General features: G+C 41.0%; 4 protein-coding genes and 2 non-coding genes across 6 annotated transcripts in view; 5 read left to right on the top strand and 1 right to left on the bottom strand.

Annotated features, from left to right (window-relative positions):
* cratb (carnitine O-acetyltransferase b) overlaps nt 1–3,157 on the top strand; it is a 15,135-nt gene extending 11,978 nt beyond the window's left edge. The window contains exons 12-15 of the mRNA XM_037693607.1: nt 1,235–1,370; nt 1,455–1,517; nt 1,609–1,746; nt 2,430–3,157. Coding sequence (XP_037549535.1) covers nt 1,235–1,370; nt 1,455–1,517; nt 1,609–1,746; nt 2,430–2,633 — 541 coding nt within the window. The 3' untranslated portion in view covers nt 2,634–3,157. The remainder of the gene's footprint in view (nt 1–1,234; nt 1,371–1,454; nt 1,518–1,608; nt 1,747–2,429) is intronic.
* A 210-nt stretch (nt 3,158–3,367) lies between these two features.
* ppt2b (palmitoyl-protein thioesterase 2b) lies at nt 3,368–11,802 on the top strand. The gene is made up of 9 exons (XM_037693707.1): nt 3,368–3,418; nt 3,635–3,825; nt 4,914–5,067; nt 5,434–5,529; nt 8,064–8,168; nt 8,312–8,395; nt 9,283–9,367; nt 9,923–9,977; nt 11,592–11,802. The coding sequence occupies exons 2-9, from the start codon at nt 3,646–3,648 to the stop codon at nt 11,733–11,735; spliced, it is 903 nt and encodes a 300-aa protein (XP_037549635.1). The 5' UTR covers nt 3,368–3,418; nt 3,635–3,645; the 3' UTR covers nt 11,736–11,802.
* Nucleotides 11,803–14,381: 2,579 nt separating this feature from the next.
* Nucleotides 14,382–16,699, top strand: rps5 (ribosomal protein S5). Its single transcript, XM_037693366.1, has 6 exons — nt 14,382–14,447; nt 15,027–15,130; nt 15,371–15,580; nt 15,945–16,073; nt 16,408–16,506; nt 16,586–16,699. Coding segments are annotated over exons 1-6 (612 nt in total). The 5' UTR covers nt 14,382–14,446; the 3' UTR covers nt 16,655–16,699.
* On the top strand, nt 15,161–15,294 carry LOC119426192. The gene has a single exon (XR_005187597.1). It is a non-coding gene; the product is annotated as a small nucleolar RNA SNORA3/SNORA45 family (small nucleolar RNA).
* LOC119426193 lies at nt 16,204–16,335 on the top strand. The gene has a single exon (XR_005187598.1). It is a non-coding gene; the product is annotated as a small nucleolar RNA SNORA3/SNORA45 family (small nucleolar RNA).
* A 182-nt stretch (nt 16,700–16,881) lies between the features above and the next one.
* Nucleotides 16,882–21,812, bottom strand: part of ddah2 (dimethylarginine dimethylaminohydrolase 2) — a 6,320-nt gene continuing 1,389 nt past the window's right edge. Inside the window, exons 3-6 of the mRNA XM_037692752.1 lie at nt 20,477–20,665; nt 18,806–18,925; nt 18,153–18,296; nt 16,882–17,329 (exon numbers count right to left, since the gene is read on the bottom strand). Coding sequence (XP_037548680.1) covers nt 17,210–17,329; nt 18,153–18,296; nt 18,806–18,925; nt 20,477–20,665 — 573 coding nt within the window. The 3' untranslated portion in view covers nt 16,882–17,209. The remainder of the gene's footprint in view (nt 17,330–18,152; nt 18,297–18,805; nt 18,926–20,476; nt 20,666–21,812) is intronic.

A 21,812-nucleotide genomic window follows, 5' to 3' on the forward strand; every position in this document is an offset into this window, starting at 1 on the left:
GCAAAGGTGTGTCTTAGTTGAGCTTTTACTTAATAAATGCACTTTAATGGTCAAATTAGCTGCATTTCGCCGGGGCGGTGCAGCTGGTTTTACTGGCTCCAAGCAGCGAGCAGAACGAAGGTGTGTCTAAGGCAAGCCGATTGTGTCATTAATAGCTGGTGAAGATTCTCAGTCATCCAGGACATGGTAAATTCAAAAAAGTTCAAGACAAAAACAATAAAGTAAACTAAAGTTACCTCTACCTGTCAGACAGGCCACTTCCCTCACAGTTTTTAAATCCTGCTTAAAAACCTACTACTATTCCCTGGATTTCAACAATGTATGATCTGTTGCTGAACCTGTATGCGTCACACTGTGCTAATTATTAGGGCCCCGATTTCTTTAATTTTGGGAAATCGGAAATTGGCCAATACTTGCACGAGAAACCGATTTTACTGATTTTTTTTGTTTTTTGTTTTAACAACAATTGTCTGAACTTCATTTATATTTCAGAGCACTACCTCATGGCCAGTTAAACAAGTTTGTATTGTTTCTAGGATATTGTTCAAGGGTATGTTTTTCAATAAAATAAGACTGAAAATTGAAGGTGCATTGTGACCTCATGACACCTGACTGTGTGGCTTATAAAACTAAAATCGGTATCGGCCAAAATCAGAATCGGCAGGTCAGACTTTTTAGAAATCTATGATCAGCCAGAAAACTGCAATTGGTGCACCCCTACATTATTATGTTATTATCCGCTATTATTTTGTTTATATATTTTGATTTTACGTTATGTTAAGTGTTACTGTGTGCTTTCCCTGTTTGTTTCTGTTTGTACAGCACTTTGGTTGGCCTTGTCGCTGTTTAAAGTGCTTTATAAATCAAATGGTATGGGTATGGTAAAGTCCAGTTGTTTTTGTATTGAACTTTTTTGAATTTTTCATTATAGCCTCGTTTACCTATTACATGATACAACGCATGCCTTACTGCTACTACTACTCTGCTGCCATCTAGTGGCTGAAAATGGTACTGCTCTCTTTTTTTTTTCCCAGTCAGAATGAATGAAAACGTCATATCTCAGCCAAAAATTGGTTTATAAACATGGGAAAAAAATCCTTAAATATGTTGCTTCAGCCTATAAGTCACAGGACATGTAAATTATGCAAAAAAACGCGACTTATAGTCCAAAAAATACGGTACTTATTTGATGAACGTGTGTTTGGATCTCTGAGTGTTTTGTTTCTTCCTGCAGAGTTCACAATGAGGTCTGTCCCGCCTGCGATATCGCCACTCAGAGGATGTTTCGAGCAGGAAGGACGGAGTACGTCCGCTCGCCCACGAATCAGGCGCTGAAGTTCATCACGGCCTTCGATGACCCGTCTGTGTCGGTGAGAAACACAGACCGTGTCGTTTATCGTTTGTTGTCTCTTGAGTGCGAGTTTGTGCGAAGCTTTGAGTCGTTTGTGTTTCAGAGGGAGGCCAAACTGCAGCTGTTCAAAGAAGCTGTGGATACTTGCGCAGAGCTGACGGAGCAGGTCGGTGAGCTTCAACAAGCTGCTTTTATTGGCTCTTTTTATTTGCGAAAAGCACACACAAATATGTTTTCATCTTCCTGCTGCTGCTCAGGCACTTAAAGGACACGGGATTGATCGCCACCTGCTGGGGCTCAAGCTGCAAGCCATCGAGGAGGGACTGAGCATTCCCAAGATCTTCATGGACACGGCTTACGGCCTGGCAACACACTGGAAGCTGCGGACAGGCCAGGTGGGGTTTGGTTTGGTTTAGCTCAGCAGAAAGTGGAACTTTTGTCATTTAATAAGGAAGTTATGATCAAAATTCATTCCCGTTTTTGTTTTATTTTGATGTGATGGTAACAGTTTCCAGTTATGACTCCAGTTATAACTTGGGGAATTTCCAGCTGCTCCTGTTCTCTCCGATGACAGACGGGCTGGAGCTGTTTGTTAGTCCTAATTTAACATCTGTAATATTCCTACAACGTGATTTTTATTATTTTATGATGACCTGCTAGGTAAAAACTTTTGGCAGTGTTGTAGAATGCCCCTAAATGAGTCGCTCGATCAGTCTGCACTTTTCCTGTTTTAATAATAAAGTTGAACTTTAATTACTTCCGCTGAAGTGGCTGAATTAGGAAAAGGTTTTCAGATAAACAGCAAAGTCAAACAAAAATAAATTTTTTTAGAGGAAGAGATCTATTTTTTTCCATGCGAAATACCCACAAAAGAACAAAAGTGATAATGAACTGGTGTTGATGCTGATTCTGAGCTGGTGTGTTAAAACAATTGAGATGAATTTCCACAAATACAAATTTGGAGTGACAAAGTGTTTATTCTAGAAAATTAGATTTAAAAAGTAAATTTAGAGAGATGTACAGACTGAGTTTGTACGCTCTCTTTTCCTTTACAACAACTTTCCTCTTTGATATCTAGGTGCCTGCGAACACGGACAGTGTGATGTGCTTCGGGCCCCTCGTTCCTGACGGTTACGCCGTTTGTAACAACCCCCAGGCGGACCACATCCACTTCTCCGTCATAGCTTTCAACTGCTGCGAAGAGACGAACGCAGAGACTTTAGCTCGTACTCTGAAGCAAACCTTGTGCGACCTGCAGGAGCTGCTGGAGCCTACTGTGTAGAGCTGCCGTGACGCCATCCAACCACTCATTAACAAGGAAGAAAATATTTTGTATGGCTCGATTCTCATGTATGCTTCTTATTATGCTCCATTAGTTTTAAATTGTGAGCGAGCCTGAACTCTGTGGCTCTAAAGGGGCTTTTAATATTTTTTAATAGCTTGTTCAGCAGTTTTTCTTCTTGTGTGAGGCATCATGAGGAGGTGTCTGAGGCAAACAAGGTTAACTTGACACTCCTGTATTATCTGAAGCTTCCCACAAGTGAAATGAAAACTCCTTTTTGTAAGTCGGGAAATTGTGGATAAAAAAGAAAGGCTTCGTATTTTACTCTTGACAACAAAGCTACTTTTGATTTGCTACGTTAATGAGGGTTTAAAGAGAATAAAAGGAGATGAAGTTGGTTATTAATGATGACGGCAGATAAAGTCTAATATTTTTGTTTGAGCTCAAACCAGCTGATTGTCGAGACATTTCCATTTCTTCTTTCAACCTGCAGGACTGGTTAATAAAGCTTTTGATTTGTGGCACGTTTTCTGTGTTTGTTTGTTTTTTTTACGATGTTTTTGTTCATGTTCAAGTTTAAAAGATTTTCGATGGGGGAATCGAGATAAAAAAAGATAAGTCTGCATCCTGTTTACAACTTTGCGACACGATGCCGTAAAGGAGGAGTCTGAGCGCTGATTGGTCGAGGACTACCGGAAGTGACGTCAGCAGCGGCCGTCTCACCTTTAATTTAAAACCGGAACAAACAAACGCAAAAGTGGAGCGGCCGCGAAGTGTTTTAACAGGTGCATTTTATTTATTTTAGCGGGAATACGGAGTTTGTTAGTAAGGATTAATAAAACAGTCGCTGTAAATCTGCGTGACCTGTACCGCAGCTGGAAACGCACATAAGCTTAAAATAATGCGTTGACAACAGCTAAACCTCGTGAATTATTATTTTTTTTAACAACTTTGTCCTTCCAGGCGCCTTTTAATTCCTAAAAGTTTTATTTTTGTGTAAGTTTGAGTCACAATGGGGGGCTCACATTTCGCCAGGACGCGGAGGAGAAGCAGCGGGGCGGCCGCGCTGCTGTGCCCGCTCCTCGGTGCGTGTCTGTGGGCTGCGGTGGTCGGATACAAGCCGGTGATCGTGGTGCACGGTTTGTTCGACAGCTCGGAGGACTTCAAAAACCTCAAGCGCTTCATTAACGAGGTGAGTGGCACTGAACAAGAATCCTGGAGGTCTGTGGACCGCAGGTTAAATTAATTTCTTATTTTTGTTGGCATCAGAACATTATGTAACATTTACTGTTCCAGTTTGTGTCCTTTAAAACTCATGGCACCAGTTAATCTCATACAAACACAATGTGGATTAACTTGCTTAAAGTGACTAATGCATGAAATCTCATGCCAGTAATAATAAATGCTGTGTTATATAAATGAAAGTAAAATGTGCCCAAGCCTGTTTTCTTCTCTTCCAATATCCCAACACCCCTTGAGAAACTTTCATGAGCTGAAAATGTGGTTTTGGTACAAAAAGGAAGCTTTTGTGGGGTCTCTTGAGGAATTGAGGTGAAACCAACTTTAAGTTCCTCTTCTTTTAAGTCTGCTGTGTTAGAAAGTGATACACCTGACAGGACCCAATGGACAAAAACCGAAATCTCCTCCTTTCCGCTTTACAGTCTGAGCTCCTACTTTGCCTAATATGCTGTTGTGGCTGTGTATGGTTCTTCCGCATGCTGCTTACGCCTTTGTAAAATGACTGAATAGTTAAATTGCCAAAATGTCTTGTTTCCTTTAAACTAGGGGTGTCAAACCCACTTACAAAAGGGGGCCATAATTTAAACCTTTTTCAAACTAAGTGCTGGTTTCAGGATCTATAACTCAAGTCAGATACCCAACATCCTTTCTTGGTTGCAGGTTCCTCAACAAGAGTTTGATCGGTCTCTTTATATGTTTTCTGTTGCATTTTTGACATCATAATCAAAGATTACTGAAAAAAATTAAAGTATTTTACATTTAAAATAACATCTTGAGGGCCACTTTTGTCTGACACATGCTTTAGACCTTAACCATAATTTTTTATGCACACAAACCACTTGTGCGTTTTCCCAACAAATGTGGCACTAAGTGGAAATAAACATGCTTTCCAACTGTTTAAGATTCATTGCCAAGAAGCATTGTTACGCGAAAGAAATCCTGTTTTTGAGGCTATCTTTGAGAAGACGATCAGTTAAGCGCCTAAAGACAATATAGATGTGGCAATGTTCTGGAGATTTGATCATCTTTTCTCTCCTGCAGTCTCATCCGGGGACAAACGTGACCGTCATCGACCTGTTCGACAGAAGCTCCAGCCTGCAGCCCATGTGGAAACAGGTGGAAGGGTTCAAGGCAGCTATTTATCCAATAATGCAGAACGCAGCGGACGGGGTGAACCTGATCTGCTACTCTCAAGGTGAGCGAATGCATTCCTGCTCTCCAGCGTATACACATACATGTGGTATTTGCTCCAAACTACAAATACTCGATGTTTGTTTTTTCATTCTTACATGAACTGTTTACTGTAAATTGTAGATGATGGTTCTAATTAATTACTGGACGCATCTTGTTGCAGGACGTTAGGAATTTTGGTTTCAGTGAGTTTAGACTTCCGTCAGTTTTTGTTTCGACACTGAATGTTCCTGTTAAAGACTTCCAGACTTTAAATGAATTGTGCTTTGAGAGAGGTGTTTCTAGGAACACACTATAATAAATAGAATTTTTTCATCTTATGTTTGTATCTTCAAAAAGTGTGAAATATTCAGGTTTGTTGTTTTGACAGGTGGGCTGGTGTGCAGAGGGATCCTCTCCACTCTGTCTGACCACAATGTTCACTCCTTCATCTCTCTGTCGGCGCCGCAGGCCGGGCAGTACGGAGGTGGGTCCGACGTTCAAGTCTGAACAGGGTTTCAACAAGTCACCGCTTTTAGATTAAGAATTGGATCTGATGCGAGTTGGAGCCACGCAGACGTGTCGCCGGAACAACGTTACACACCAGTACTTACAGCAGCCGCGGCCGTTATTAAGGCTGGTTAATCACAATTCCTGCACTTCTCACGAAGAATACTTTGTGAGAAGTGCAGGAATTGTGATTCGCTGATGTGGTTGCGTCACTCGCGGCCCCTGAGACTCTGTTCTGTGCACAACAATGTCACAAGTATAGTCTTGCAGGGTTTGCACCAATTATTGTGTGATTGGTCAGAACTTTGTGGATGTGTTTATATGAAAAATGGCCCTGCTGAGGAGCAGCCGGCAGAGGCTGTTATATTAGAAAAGAGCTGTTCAAGGAAACCTTGTAAGAACGGTCCAAACTTTTAAAGATGGTCAAAATTATAGAAGTGGATTGCACGAAGAAGATGGCGTGGAGAACGCTTCGGCTCTGTATGGCTGCGCTGTCCAAGAGGGAGTGGGTCGTTAGTGTCCTGATGGCCGCTTGCTATTCAAAGAAGGTTGACTGATCCAACATTTTTCAGTCAGGTCATCTGGACAGTTTCTTTTTTTGGTGCTGAAACGTTTCACCTTCGATCCAGAAGGCTTCAACAGTCAAGGAAACACACAACAAAACTGATTTTTCCCCCAACATCTTACTCCAAAGTGGAGCAAACCAGTTCTGCTTGTGATCAGATGGTCTCTTTGGTGCGCCCCTCCTCCATTGCCGGCCCTCTTCCTTGTTGACAGTCTTGTCAAACTGGTTGAAAACAACAAAGTCCATGCTCAATAATCCAGGTATACAATCCAACATTCTTCAGTCAGGTCACCTGGACAGTTTTTTTTTTTTTTTGGTTGAGTGATGCTTGCAATAACAGCGGTGGGGGTGGGGGGTGGGGGGCAGCTGAACACAGAGACCTCTGTTTAATGATGGACGGGTTCTTTTCACAAAGATGGCTTCCTTTATTCTTCTCTCGTTCTCTCAGAGGAACGTTGGTTTGAGAGGAGTAAAGGAGGCCATCTTTGTGAAAAGAACCCATCCATCATTAAACGGGGCAGGGGTCTTCGTGTTCAGCTGCCCCCCCACACAATGCTGTTATTGCAAGCATCACTCAGCCCTCTGTGAATAGCAAGTGGCCGTCAGGACACCAACGATCCATTGTTAGGCTGATGGTCCTTTTGCATGTGAACTCTGTAGCTGGTTCTGACCGTCAGCAGCAAACTGGTTGATCCACTAGGAGAAGGTTCTGTTTATAAGACTGCGCTTGTTACAAGATCTCAGACTGAAGAAGTCCTTTGGATAAAAGACGAAACATTTCATCAAACAAGAATCCATCCAGAGGACCTGACTTGACCTTGTTAGATTTATCGACCTGGATTATTGAGCATCAGGACGTTGTAGAGACACATTCACCGCATGTTGGAAACGGTGTCGGTGTCTTCGTGACTAATTTACAAAACAGCGCTTCTCTTAGGTTAACGGCAAAAATACCAACTCTTCCTCCAACTCCTCCATCATTAAGTGAAAGTAAACATCCATCTCTGACAACTGCGCTCTCGTCATGTTAATTCTGTTATCGCACAGCGTGTCCTGTAGGGCCTGACTGATATGGAAATTTTGGCTATCACCGATACCGATATGTCCCCTAGACGCCTTTATCAGCCCTACTGATAGTGTAATAATCTAGTGTAATAATTTAGTGTAATAATCTAGTGTAATAATCTAGTGTAATAATCTAGTGTAATAATTTAGTGTAATAATCTAGTGTAATAATCTAGTGTAATAATTTAGTGTAATAATCTAGTGTAATAATCTAGAGTGCTGCATAAGGCTTGTCAGGATTTCTTTCTTTGAGTATAAAACGTTCTTGTCAAAGGAACGTCTCACAACCACGTCAGCGAGAACCGATATCTTGCGTCTTGTGAAGTTTGAACCGGGCTCTTCATCATATGTACCGGTGCCTCTAACGTTGGTACTCTGTCAGTATATAACTTGTGTAGCGGGTGCTTTTATTGTGTATTTACAGCATGCTCACAGTGCTTAGTACCTGGTACTGACAGGGATCAGAAACTTTGTACTAAGCACTCGGTACTACTCAGGGATCATGACTTGTTACCCTGTACTTCCAGGTGACGTACTCTGTCTAGTACCAGATACTATAACAGGTAAGTAACGGGTCTGTCCTCTGTAAGTACAGGACAGCCTGGTCTCTGTAGGTCCTGGGCTGTACTATGTATTTATACTGAAGGTTTTTATGGTTATGTAGCTCTTTTCTGTTGAGTTTTTTTAAATGTCTGACAACAGAACATCCGATCACGTTTTAAAACAAATAATCCAGAAATCTTTTACTAGCAAACGGACAGTAAGAGACCCGTTATTTTTAGGTGTTTGAAAACATTTAAAATAAAGACAAAGCGTGGATGTTGAAGCTCGTTTCTTGGTTTGTCTTGTTTGTTTGAGCTGAACCTTCTGTCTCTTCTCAGACACGGACTATTTTAAAGTTTTCCCTCATTTTGTGAAGTCCAACCTTTACCACTTCTGTTACACTGGAGTCGGTCAACTGATCTCCATCTGCAACTACTGGAACGGTGAGATTTCCTCTTGGAGCGCGTATTCACTTCTTAACTTGACAGATTTTAAAGGTTGACGTCAAACAAATAAGCCGCTGGAATAAATGTATGTAAGATGCAACGCGACGCTGTGGTTATAATCTTCCCTCCTCGGTCTGCAGACCCCCACCACAGAGACCTGTATCTGAACAACAGTGAATATTTGGCTTTGCTCAACAGCGAACGACCGAACCCGAACTCAACAGGTTAGAAAGTTCATTTCTGGAAATAAACTTCACTTAATGTAACATCTACAACTGCATGCTGGATGAGATCATCAGCACACATCCAAAACTCTGAGAATAATTTCTAAACTGGTACTTTTCTTATTCAGTACTTTTTTCTTCTTTTTTTTTGCACCGATCCGATATTAGTATCAGTATCGGTACATATATCGAAAAATTTCTTGATCAGGTATCGGTGTCAATGTGGCGGATCCATAAGGACAGGAGCTGATTGCTGTATATTTTAAATATCTGCCAACCAAGCTAGTGAATTATTGTTTTTTTGTCTTATTTCAGCTCCTTTAATATTTATTTTACATTATATTTAGAATTCCTGAACCTTTTTGAAAGGTTTATTTTTTTTCACGTTTGACCAAAGTTGTCAACCTATTGTTTTTGTCAGTTTCAGTATCTTTATTATTATTTATTTTACATTGGATGTTACACTCATAACTGCACTGACTGAACAAATTACACTTGTTTTTACACGTTGGACCAGCATTGTGAAGCTGTGATGTTCTATACTGGTGCAGTTTTTTTCAGTAAATTTGTAATTCAGTACATATTATGTCTGTGTTTAAAAAAAGTAAATGTTTTAAGTTAATTCAGTGTTTCTGTATCAGATCGGTATCGAATCGGTACCGATCGATATTAAACGTCAGATATCGGAAGTGAGAAAATAAAGTGGATCGGTGCATCCCTAGTACTTTTGCTGTAAAAGTCTTGCGCATGAAATCGAGGAATCTTCCTGTGTGGCGGGATGGATCAGTAAAAGCCACATGAGCCCCACAAAAGCTAAATGTTTTCTCGGACCAGTGATGCAGTCTTCAGGTTTGGTTTTTGTAACAACTCCAAACTTTCTCCTGCAGAATGGAAGATGAACTTCCTCAAAATCCAGAGGCTGGTGCTGATCGGAGGACCAGACGATGGAGTCATCACTCCCTGGCAGTCCAGGTGAGTCCGTCCTGATTTCACACGAGGTTTGATTTTAGAACAACACGGGGTTAATTTTGGGTCCTTTTCCATAATTTTAAACCTTTAAACTTCAATCTGCTTCAAAAATGGCTAACAAATGCGAGTTATCGATCACCTATTGAAACACTTCATTTATTGAGTATAGCTGCAACAGTTTTCCTCTTACTGTAATTTTTGGATTATAAGGCGCATTAAGTGAAACAAAACGGTCAGATAAGCCAAACTTTATTCAACTCATTCACAATAACCACATAAAATCTGCTCGAGATCAGTAAGTACAACCAGAATTAATACAGGCACACCTGATTATACTCACTGTCGATTTTTGAAAAAAATTAAAGAATTTCAAGTGTGCCTTAAAGTCCGAAAAATACGGTAAATCTGTTTGTTCAGCTTTAATGTGACTGGACCTCTCGGGGTCATTCAAAGGCTCCCGGTTCACACGTTTTATGGTGGTTTCGTGTTTGTTAATTTTACCGTTCGGTCCGAGGACCCTCGTGTGACACCGCCGTGTCTCTCCCTCGTGTTTTGCAGCCAGTTTGGATTTTATGACGACAACGAGACCGTCGTGGAGATGCAGCACCAAGACGTGAGTAGAAATCAGACGCCAGAGAGAAACGATTAGTTTTTCTCTTCTGCTTGTCACCTTTAGTAATATTTTTATTTTACTGTCGTTTACTGAGTGATAAACATAGGAGAGCACTTTTTTTTACAAACACAATTAAATGCACTTACCGTATTTTTCGCCATATAAGTTGCACCTTTTTGCATAAATTTGCAAGTTCAGCGACTTATATGCCAACGCAACTAATATACTTTTTTTTCCCATATTTATAACAATTTTTGGCTGAGATCTGACAGTTTCATTCATTCTGACATGAAAAATATTAAACATTACCATTTTCAGCCACTAGAGGGCACTAGTGCGTTATGGCAAGCCAAGTGTTTCATTAATATGTAAAAGCGGTTATTAATGAGACACTTGGCTTGCCATACAGAGCCACCTTTGTTTCACTCTGGAACTCCTGGAGCAAACGTCAAATCAGCTGCATTTCGCCGTGTCGCCCAGGTGAAACGCAGCTGATTTGACCATTAAAGTGAATTTATTAAGGAACAGTTAAACTGAGACACACCTTTACTATAATGTTGAGCAAACGAATAATTGTTTTTAAGTGTTAATCTTGTTAAATTCTTGTTAAAGTCCTCCCAGCACGCTCTTGCGGTCGCCATTTGGCAGCCATTCGATTTTTGGCACAACACCAGCCCATGTTTCCGGGTGGTCAGCGGTGACGCTTAATAGATGCAACTTATTTATGTTTTTTTCCACATTATTAGACATTTTTGGACTGATGTGACTTAAACAGCGGAAAGTACGGTGCATTTACAAATTGGTTCTGTTGGTGCTCCGACTGTGTGGTGTGGATTATTTTCAGCAACTACCACACCAAGTTTTAGCTGAACACCTGTGAAGCTGATGGTTACAGCCATTTTTTTGTTTGCAAAATAAAAATCAAAATGAGCTGTGACCGCCATCTTGAATGGGTTTGACTCCAGAAGTTAATCAGTCATTACTTTTAGAGAGATTCATCAAATATTCATCAGATATTTTGCTAACAGACAAAAAGGGTGGAATGCCACTGCTTTAAAGAAAGACCTCACACAATCTGTTAGCACTCAGAATATGTGTTGAGGATTATTCTCCGCTACTACCACACCACATTGTAACAGAATATTTGTACAGTTCACGGTTTTGTAGCTGTTCCAAGTCAGTGAAGTGTGGCGGCCATCTTGAACAGGCTTCACTCCAAACGTTGGCTTCATTATCTGCTAGTTTAGAAGAAATACACACATGCACAGACGCAGATAATTACATTATCACCCACCATTCATGGCGATAATAAGATGGGGGAAAAAAAACACCTTTTAACGCAGATATTTAATGTTTTGACCCAAAAATAGGAGCTTATCTGCAACACTTAACTAGAAAAGGTTTTAAAAAGCTAAAAATATAAATAAAACTATGAAAAAATGCTGATAAACTTTGAAATATGAAAAATATATAAGAAAAGCACCATATTTAATACATGACATACTAACAGAAGGAAAAAAAATCTTATGATCTTGTAATCTTATATTATTTTAAAGGTTTTTATTTGACTTTTGGCAGATTAAATTCCCTAAACTAAACGTTTTTCTCCTCCAGCTGTATTTAAAAGACGTGTTCGGTCTGAAGACGCTGGCGGCTCGAGGAGATCTGATCCTCTGCTCGTTTCCGGGCGTCGAACACGTCCAGTGGCACTCCAACGAGACCGTTTTCCACACGTGCATGGAGAAGTGGCTGGTCTAGAACCAACACGTGCGTGTTCTGCAGCGTTCTGCGCGCCCAGCGTTTCAAACGATAAGGCTGAGAGTCGATCTGGTGACGTCGTCTCATCGTGCGTTGAGTTGGTGTTTGTCCGGCGTGGACAGATGAGACGATATCGCATCTCTCCAACGACAACGAAGCTCTTCATCACAAAAAGTCGAGTTTAAAAAGCAATTTTTAGTTTTTAGGCCGTGTTTTGGTCAGAGTGCAGCACATTTTAGAGAATTTTAATCGAAAACCGCACTCTGTTTGGTTAAATTTCTCAAGAAGAAGGTTTTTGACTTCATGACCAGCTGCAGCTCCTCTGGAGTTACAGTAATCCAATAAATATCAAACTTCTCCTTTAAGGGTTTATTTCAAACTGCATTCTTGCAGTATTAAACAAAACCAACATTTGTGCTTTAAACTTTTGACAGAAAGCTGCAGAACCTGTAGGACACAGAAAAACACTGATTTAAACGCACATGCTAACATGTAGCTGTATGCATGTTTTATTAGGTTTTAGGGGATAATTGCTGCTGAAACAGCTGATCGAACAGGATTTTTGACTTTTAGTTGATGTATAACTAATCAAGTGTAAGTCAGAGTTGGCCGTGAGTGAACGGCTGTAACCCTGAAAGGGAAAAGTTGTACAAATTACTCATCCAAATTAATTTTAGTTTGTTTACAACGACTCGAATTAGAAATACAACGTTGTAACATTGTGTGTTTTAATGCGCAGGTGGCGCTGTAGCTTTAAAGCTGATGCGTTTGTGGATTTTCTAAGAAGTCTCGTCTGAGGGGGAGGCTGCATTTACAGAAAGGGAGCGCAAGATAAAAAAAAAAAAGAACGGATCCCGTCGTATTTAGTGTCGTGCGCTGTCATCAGCAAAGGGAAGCAGATAAATGCACAGTTCTACTGGGTCATAACAAAAATGTGTGGCCTTTTAGAACAAATGTATGTTTTTTTATTTTGAAACTATCCTCCTGCCTTTAAACAGGTAAAGTCTGGTGTTCTGTTGTAACCCATTTAGATGTGTTGCATCATCTTTACTTGTATAAAAAGTTAATATATTAGTATTAATAGGGATATTTTTGTGTATTTGCATCTCATGCAACACGACCGTGCCTGAACGACCTTCCGTCGTCTTCGTGTACAGATTTACTGCCCTGCTCGTCTTGTGATGCAGCTGTTTATATATTTTAATCCTCCCTGTTTGTGATAATGGAAACCAGTTAGCGTGCATGTCTGATTTCATCTTCTTTTAATTTATCGGATTCACTTTGGAGCTGAGCTCCTTCAGTAGATCAAGCCTTAACTTGTTCCTCTGCATGCCTTTTTGTTTTATACCCATTACCGAAGTGCCACCGCTCACAGCCTTTAGTGAGGGAGCTGAAATAATTCCATTTAGATTAAAGAGGTTGTAATTCATCAGGCAGTGACGACCTCTAAAAACCTGCTTGTGGTGATCCTTACCGTCCATCGCATTTAGATATCTCAGGCGTTTTAGTAACTCGTGTTTATAGGAAAAGGGATTTATAGTAAAAAAAAATGTAATGGCTGTTTTTATTTTGTTTAACTTTTATGTTTACTGGACAAAAAATTGGAAAAGTCTTTTTTTGTGTGTGTAAAAAAAAAATAGGAAGTAAATGATCAAAGCATGAATTGCACAATGGAGCGAGGAGGGAACTCATTAAGACGAGTTTAAATGTGTCCAAGAATGCTTCTTTTTTTGTTCCTAAATCTACAATTTAATAATGTCTGGATCAGATTTCTTCTACAAACGGTTTAAGTGATGTTTTAAAAACTAAAAAGACTATTTTGACAGTTTTTACAGTGTTTGTCTGGCTAAATGAAATGCGGCAACTGTCATTTATTTAATAAAAGACTATTTAAGCATCCGATTGCGTTTATTGCTATGTTTGACATACTAACTCAAAGTTATCATTTATTAATAGTCAGCCATTTGTTTTAGTCCTTTATAGTTAAAAATGTAGTTTTAAAACATATTTCCAGTGCATTGTACTTGTTGGTTTAAACTGTACAACAGAATTAATGTTTGGGAAACAGGCACACTGCATTAAAGTTGTTGCACCTGAGAGAAATATTCATTATTAGGTAGTTTATGTAAGCATATGTGTGTAAATGTATATATATTTACTTACATTTAAATGCATATAAACAATTGGTATTAATGTGTATGGAGAGCCAGTTCATCCAAAATGAAATAAAATTAAAAACGGGGTTAAAAAATAAAAGCCCCTGAAATATGTAATGTAGCTTTACAAAATAAAAGTGTCACAAAATGAAACTCTATTATTAAATAAATCTTGAGATAAAAAAATAAATCTTGAAATTTAAAAAATAAATAAATCTTGGAGGAAAAAACTACCGGTAAACCTTTCTATTTAAATGTTTAAGTTCATGGGAGCATTTATTTATTTAATGGAATATTTATTAATAATTTTCAAATAACACTATTTATTTATTTAGTTTTGAATTAAATGGCTTTCCATAAATATGTTGCTATGTTTCTAGTGTTTATGAAAGTTAGATTATTTGACACAATGTTGTCGCGGAGAAGTCAAAATACATTTCCCAGGATGCTTCGCGGCCCCGGAAACCTCCTGGCAGCTCACCGGATATCTGCACGCGGCGCCCCGACTAGGCCCTTTTCCGTCTCAGAGAAGTGTGGTGCAGAACGGCAGGCACAAGTGAGTGAAAGAAAATCGCTTTAACTTGGTTTAAATGTGGTGATATTAAAGTAAAAACGGACATTTGAAAGCGGAATTTCGTCCAACTACTCGATAAGTTCGTTCATAACTTTTCATTTTCGCGTAAACGTTGTTTTATTCCCTTTCGGTGTTGTCGTGTTAGCACTTAGCTTGTCTGCTAGCGCATGTGTAGCGGCATGCTCATTCGCCTTGTTAGATGTTACTTGTTGCACACCAATGACGGATGATTGTTTTTCAAATGTATTTTTCCTCCACATAATAAATTACCTAAATGCGTTACGAAACCATTTCCACGGAATTTTCACGTATTTCAAGTCTCCGACGGCAGTTAGCTTGCTAGCTGCTAACGCCTAAAACGATCTAATAAATCGAACTCGAATAAGCTCCTAACTGCAGTTATTTAATGCTGATATCTCGTGCCAAATCTTTGTTTATTACTGTTGGTGTTTTACTATTTTCACAAGGGATTATAAGTTTGTAGTGCTATGCTGTCCATTGAAACGAGTGATGTCATCAGTGGCTCACTTTGGATACCTTTTCATCCCCACGTCTCTGCAGTGACTGAGTGGGAGACTGCCCCAGCTGTGGCTGAGACCCCTGAGATCAAGCTTTTTGGAAAGTGGAGCACTGATGATGTTCAGATCAATGATATCTCCCTGCAGGTACGTATCAAGAGAGTTTGTGATCATCTAAGCGAGGCTAGAGTCACGCCTGGACACTGACCCTTTGTCCTGGTGTGCTAGAGCGCTCGTAGAGCAACTGATCTTTGCTTATTCATTGGCTGTAGTCTCACGTGGCCCAGCCAATCACCAGCTTAGATACACCACTCACCTGAACGACGTCATTTAGTTGGCAGGTGTCTTTAGTGTGATGTGATTAAAGATGCCACTGCTTTTCCGCAGGATTACATTGCTGTGAAAGAGAAGTACGCCAAGTATCTTCCACACTCTGGAGGACGTTATGCCGCCAAGCGTTTCAGGAAGGCCCAGTGCCCCATCGTGGAGCGTCTGACCAACTCCATGATGATGCACGGCCGCAACAACGGCAAGAAGCTGATGACCATGCGCATCGTCAAGCACGCTTTTGAGATCATCCATCTGCTGACCGGGGAGGTACTATATTTTTCAGTTTTATTTGCAAGATTTTTGAATCTGTTGGGAACAATTTAATCGCATTAAATGAAATTGTGTTGACACAGTTTAACCTGTAACTCAGTTTCACCTGCCTTAGAAACTTTAAATAGCCCACTGCTGTACATGAAGCACTTCGTTTTTTATTTTTCTGGAAAGCTTTATTATATACGTTTGTAAAACTAGGTTGTCACCATTAAATCCTGCTGTATGGCTCAGATTTGAGTTGGATACTGTTATCGAAAAAGGAAAATATATATTTAAAAATAAAGGTGCAGCCAAGCCCAATGGGTGGTAAAGACGGTGTTTGCTGTACAGAAAGTTATTTTTCCGACTTTGTCTCCAGAATCCTCTGCAGGTGTTGGTCAATGCCATCATCAACAGCGGGCCCCGTGAGGACTCCACCCGTATCGGTCGTGCTGGTACCGTCAGGAGGCAGGCCGTGGACGTGTCGCCTCTTCGCAGAGTCAACCAGGTAACAAACTCCCTCAATCATCAGTATATTATGTTTGGGCTGAAGTTGTTTATTAAAACTGTTAATTTTGGCTTTAAGGTAAGATCTGCAGTTTTAAAACTAGTTGAGCAAACCTGAAATATTTGCTGTAAGCGAGGCTAGAGTCACGCCTGGACATTGCTCGTTGTCTTGGTGTGCTAGAGTGCTCGTAGATTAAAGCTCTTCGTTTATTCATTGGCTGCAGTCTGCTGTGACCCAGTCAACCACCAGCTCAGATACAACCTGCTGCTGTGTTCAGCAAACTAAAGGAAACCCCCGTGAGTGCACTGACTCTTAACGAGCTGTCGTTCTGCAGGCCATCTGGCTGTTGTGCACAGGAGCAAGAGAAGCTGCTTTCAGGAACATCAAGACCATCGCTGAGTGTCTGGCCGACGAGCTGATCAACGCAGCCAAGGTACCTGAGCAAACATGAAAACTAGTTCCTGTGTGGTGACATAATTTAGGAACTGAATCTGCATTTCTTGCTCCTCCAGGGTTCATCTAACTCGTACGCCATCAAGAAGAAGGACGAGTTGGAGAGAGTCGCCAAGTCCAACCGTTAAACATGTTCGCTTTCTAACAAAACAAATAAATTTAAAGAAATCAACTGCCGTGTATTATGTGGTCATTTGGAAAGATTTACCAGTAGTTTAAAAAGAAAGATAGAATTACATGTTGAAGTGTGATGGACAGTAAACTGAGTCTTTCCTAACAGCTGCATTTTATTCAAACACGGGAAAGCTAAAACTAATTTTACATTTAGCAGCTAATTACTAAAACATTATGACTGAGGGGTTCATGGGTCAGACGCAGGTTTTCCTTCAACAGAATTACCAGTAGCTCAAACCATTGACAGAAACGCACTGTAGTTTTTAAACTTTTGTCAGAGTTGGCAACAATAAAAGGATCTCTCACTGCTGACGGGTACAAAAAGACGTTTGTGTCAACAGGCACAGTTAAGAGCTAAAATGGACAAAATTAACTTAGTGGTCCTAAAAGAAAGTGGCGCTGCAGCTGAGCTTCATGAAAGCTGTGATGTCATCAGGAGGAGCAGCTGCGCCGCGAATCAAACCGACTCTGACCCCACAGTTTTATCTTGTGGATAAGTCGATGTGTTTTCAGAAGTGTGTGTGCTTCCTGTTGATGAGGAGGCAGAGGGAGGACAGAGACGCTCCCAGTTTGGAGGCTTCGCTGGCGGCTGTGGGCAGGAGGGTGTAGTCCTGCAGCTTCTGGAACGCCTGTGGAGAGTTCGGAGGAAACGTTTTACTCATCCAGACTGAACTGACATGAACTGCTGCAGCAGACTCTTTAATGGGGGGGGGGGGTAAAACCACTGGCTGGAAATCTGAGCAACTCGTGGGTGTGACTAAATAAAATTACAAAACGTCATGGGGATTTATTTTTCTGTAAAGTAAAAGCAAACTTGGATGTAAGTAGATATTTCTTTTCTATCGACACTGGTTCTGGCGAAGAAACAATTTTGTAACATTTGTGAGACAAAGGACAAATCAAATTTTTTTACAGCTTGAGCGTCATCATTAATCTGAACTATAGTTTAAAAAACTGGATCTTAGTCTGAACTGAATTTAAACAGAACGGCCTCATTAGAAGAGAAAACAAGCAGCTGAATAAAGGCAATGTGTGTCAGCAAAATATCTCATGAACCACTGAACAACTTGAAAGGATGTGTAGCTACTTAAAAGAGCTAAAGTTTGGTGTAGTAGCCGAATCATCCCCAACATGTACCGCAATCTGAGCACTGAAAAACTGTTGCTCATAACGTCTGCACTGCGGCAGGCCGTACGCATTCTTTTACCAGTTTGTCACGTTGAAGACATTTTTATAAGGTCAGAAATGGTCCAAACACGCCCAAATTTAGTTTTACACAAACGGTGGAGATGATTTTTCAGTGGGAAACATCGAACTATTGTCTGAGCCCAACTTGAGTAGAAACGACTCATTTCACTGACTGAAGTACGACGGTACAGAGAATTCATACTTTGAAGCTTTTATAGGATCTACGGGGTTAAATCTGACGTAAAACTCCTCGTGTGAACTCACAGAGACGCTCTCAGGACATTCCTCAGCGGGTCTGTGCAGCAGGAAGTCCCTCTTGGACGGGCCTTTAACGTAGATGCAGTTGGCTGCAGATTCCTCGGGCACGGTGAGAACTTCGTAGTGGTGATCCGTCAGCTGCTCCATCATCTAAAATATAAAACACGCGTCAAGAGTTACGCACAGAGTGGAAGCTTGAAGCGATCAGAAGATCCTCGCAGTTCATGTAGGAGGAATCAGAACCGGCTTTTATTATTATTATTATTAAAAATAAAAAAAAGGGTTCAGCTGTTTGGAACAACTTCAAATGAACAACGTTCAGTTTTTAGGTCAGTTTGATCAGCAGTTAGGAAAGTGGAGCTTAATGTTTTCTTTTTAGATAGAAATTAAAATAAATATAAACTTAGGGATTTATTAAGTTTAGCCCCAAATTCATAAAACGCAAAGATCTCCAACAATCAAATAAAACTTCAAAATGATCCCTTGTGTCTTATTTTATCTACAATAATTAAAAGAGAGGAAACCATTCATGGTAAAAGTTCCTGATGCCGTCGGTGTTAAGACGCTTTTCTTTAACCAGGTGGAAAGTCTTCGTGGATGAAAAGCCACAACAACTTCTTTACAGGTTAATTTTGTGAGCAAGACGTGAACTTTCTTACCCGCAGCGTCTTCTTGGCCCCATCAGTGTTGCTGGCGATGATCGTTCCCGGACCCCCCATGGAGCAGACGTCCTTCAGCCGGGCTCCGCCGCACACGGGGACGGTGGACACGGCGAAGTCCTGAACAGGTGAAGTTTGAAATAAAAGACTGCAGCTGCAGAAACATCCACGACTTTACCTCAAGATAAACTCCGTTCATGCAGCGTCAATCTGAGACGAAGCTCTCCTCAAGAAAACAACATTTTTATATTTTATCCATTCAAGTTCAAAATGTCTCATTAAGGAACATTCGGCTAACAGTCACATACATGAATTCACTTATTGTAATAGTTGAGATCAATTTTACACTGGGCTGGTCTCAGCTGCTGATCTCTGTCCAGTTCCCTCTGAAGTGTTAAAATGCACCCCTTGACTCAGAGTTATCTCATTAATGAAGGAAAAACAAGTAGCATACTGTAGTTTTCACCATATAAGTCGCACCTTTTGCATAAATTTGCAAGTCCTGCGATTTATACACCGAAGCGACTAATTTAAGTTTTTTCCCCGTAATTATAATCCAATTTTTGGCTGAGATCTGACTATTTCATTCATTTTGACATGAAAAACATTGAACACTACCATTTTCAGCCACTAGAGGGCCCTCGAATAATATGGCAAGCCAAGTGTCTCATTAATAGGTAAAAGTGGCTATTAATGAGACACTTGGTTTACCATACAAATCGACCTTCGTCTCGCTCCGGAACTCCTAAACAAACATCAAATCAGCTGCATTTCGGCACGAATCCCAGGCGAAATGCAGCCGATTTGACCATTAAAGTGCATTTATTAAGGAACAGTTCAACTGAGACACAACTTTGCTATAATTTCAAGCAAACAAATAATTGTTTTTAAGTGTTAATCTTGTTAAATTCTTGTTGGTGTCCTCCCGTGCACGCGGCCGCCATTTGGCAGCCAATCGATTTTTGGCACAACACCTGCCCATATTTTCGGGTTGTCAGCGGTGACGCATAATAGATGCGACTTATACGGCGTAGCAACATATTTATGTTTTTTCCCACTTTATTAGACATATTTGGGCTGATGCGACTTATACGGCAGCAAGAACGTTATTTTAAATTTTGTAAATAAAAACTGAAATGAGCCTAAAACCTGAATCTGAATTAGAGAACGATCACGTCTTGAAATGATCGGCTGGTCTTCCTCTTTAATCCCGTCCCGACGGTTCACACACGCCCATAAACACATTCAGCATGAGAGGATGCAGAGTGTGCGCGAGTAAAAGCACTTAGAGGAAGTGAGGGAATCAATATTTGGGTGGGTCTTGTCAGGCCGATGGGAGCGGAGCGGAACAACCTCATCCATCACCGCTCAACGACAAGAATTCCTAAAATGCAGTAAAGCGAACGAGCACCTGCTCTCCTCGGCAGCTCCGTTGTTTTTCTTACGACGGTCTTTGGCAACAAGACGACGCCTCTCACTCTCTAAAATCTGTCGATGTGTTTAATCCTGCAGCAGAGAGCCATCCACACTAAACATATCCTCAAGAATATCTGTTCCTTTAAGCTGGACCAAGAACCCAGCAGATTAAAACGGTCGTACTACTAGTGTTTAAATCCAGAATATTCTCACTTTATGTTTTTTTACTTTTCAGTGTCTCTTCATGCTTCTCACCCTGAACGTGTCTGCCAGCACTTCGGCTCCTCTTCGGTTGGTGTGGGAGGAAACGCCAACAAAGAACTCCCTCCCAGTGAAGAGGACATCGCTGCCTTCCAGCGTGGCCCCCCCGGAGTCTCCCTGTTCTCCCCCCATCTCGACCACGGTCAGGTTGAGCTCGGACATCACCCTCCTCACCGCCTCCGCCTGTGGACAAAAAAAAACCTGGGTTCAGGTTTAACTTAAACGAGGCTCAGCTTTTAGAGTAAAACAGCAGAACTGAGCATCTCAAATATCTGATCACACCATTTATTCTGCAAGATGTTTGTTCTCATCGTCGCAGCTGCACTAAAATGAAAATTACGTCTTTTTGTGCTGGCTCCGCCTCCAAGAACATGTTCTGTGCTCGAGCTCCTGGCAGAAATTCTGTCTCGCAGGGTACGGGCCAAGTATCGTGTGATTGGTCAGAACTTCGTGCAAAATGAGCAACAAGTACACGGTCCTCGTTCTGCTTTAACTGCTCGGCTGAGGAGCAGCTGGCCGAGGCTGTGCACCTCGACCGGGCGGCGTGGGAACACGTTCCCTCACCGTCTGTCGGAAACGTGTCAACCTCTTGGTGACAAATTAAAATATTGCTTCTCCTTGATTAACAACAGGAATAATCGACCTTGGTCCTCCATCATCATCTGAAAATAAGCAACCACTCTGCCAGCTGTGCGCTCCAGTTTGTTTGAAGGGAAGCACCAGTTCTCACTGGGTGACGTGGAACGACGAGAACACGTCTTGCGTCTTGTGCAGCAGCTTAACGCTAGAAGCTGTTTATTAAAACTGGCCTTTATGTTGAAATAAAACTCAAGCTCATTACTTCATGAAGTTTAGACCAAACCACGTACACAAAGTCTTACAGCAGCATGTGGCTGAGTGGTTGGAGCAGTCACCCTCCAATGGGAGAGTTGGGGGTTCGATTCCACCAGAAGTCACATGCTGAAGTGTCCCTGGGCAAGAACCCCTCACTGTCTCGACGTGTGTCCCATCGGTGTATGAACGTGACCTGATTAGTCTCTACAGATTATCTTTGAAGTAGTGCTGAATGAATGTGTGTGGAGGTAAATGACGTGAAACACTTTGAGCATCTTCGTTAGATAGAAAGGTGTGAATTTACGCTGTTAATGTTAAACTTAATTATTCTTTGTTTGTCTGATAATTCATAAACATCAAGAGATAAGTTTGCCAGGCGACAGAAACAAAAACTGAAAGAGCGTGAATGTTCTGAAACTCCGCTTTTAGGATAAACACCAGATTAGGAGCACTATCGAAGGATTAGGGCAGCAGAAAGGACTTTTTTTTTGGTGGT

This window comes from Nematolebias whitei, chromosome 19, assembly GCF_014905685.2.
Source record: "Nematolebias whitei isolate Nwh7 chromosome 19, NemWhi1, whole genome shotgun sequence".
Taxonomy (NCBI): domain Eukaryota; kingdom Metazoa; phylum Chordata; class Actinopteri; order Cyprinodontiformes; family Rivulidae; genus Nematolebias; species Nematolebias whitei.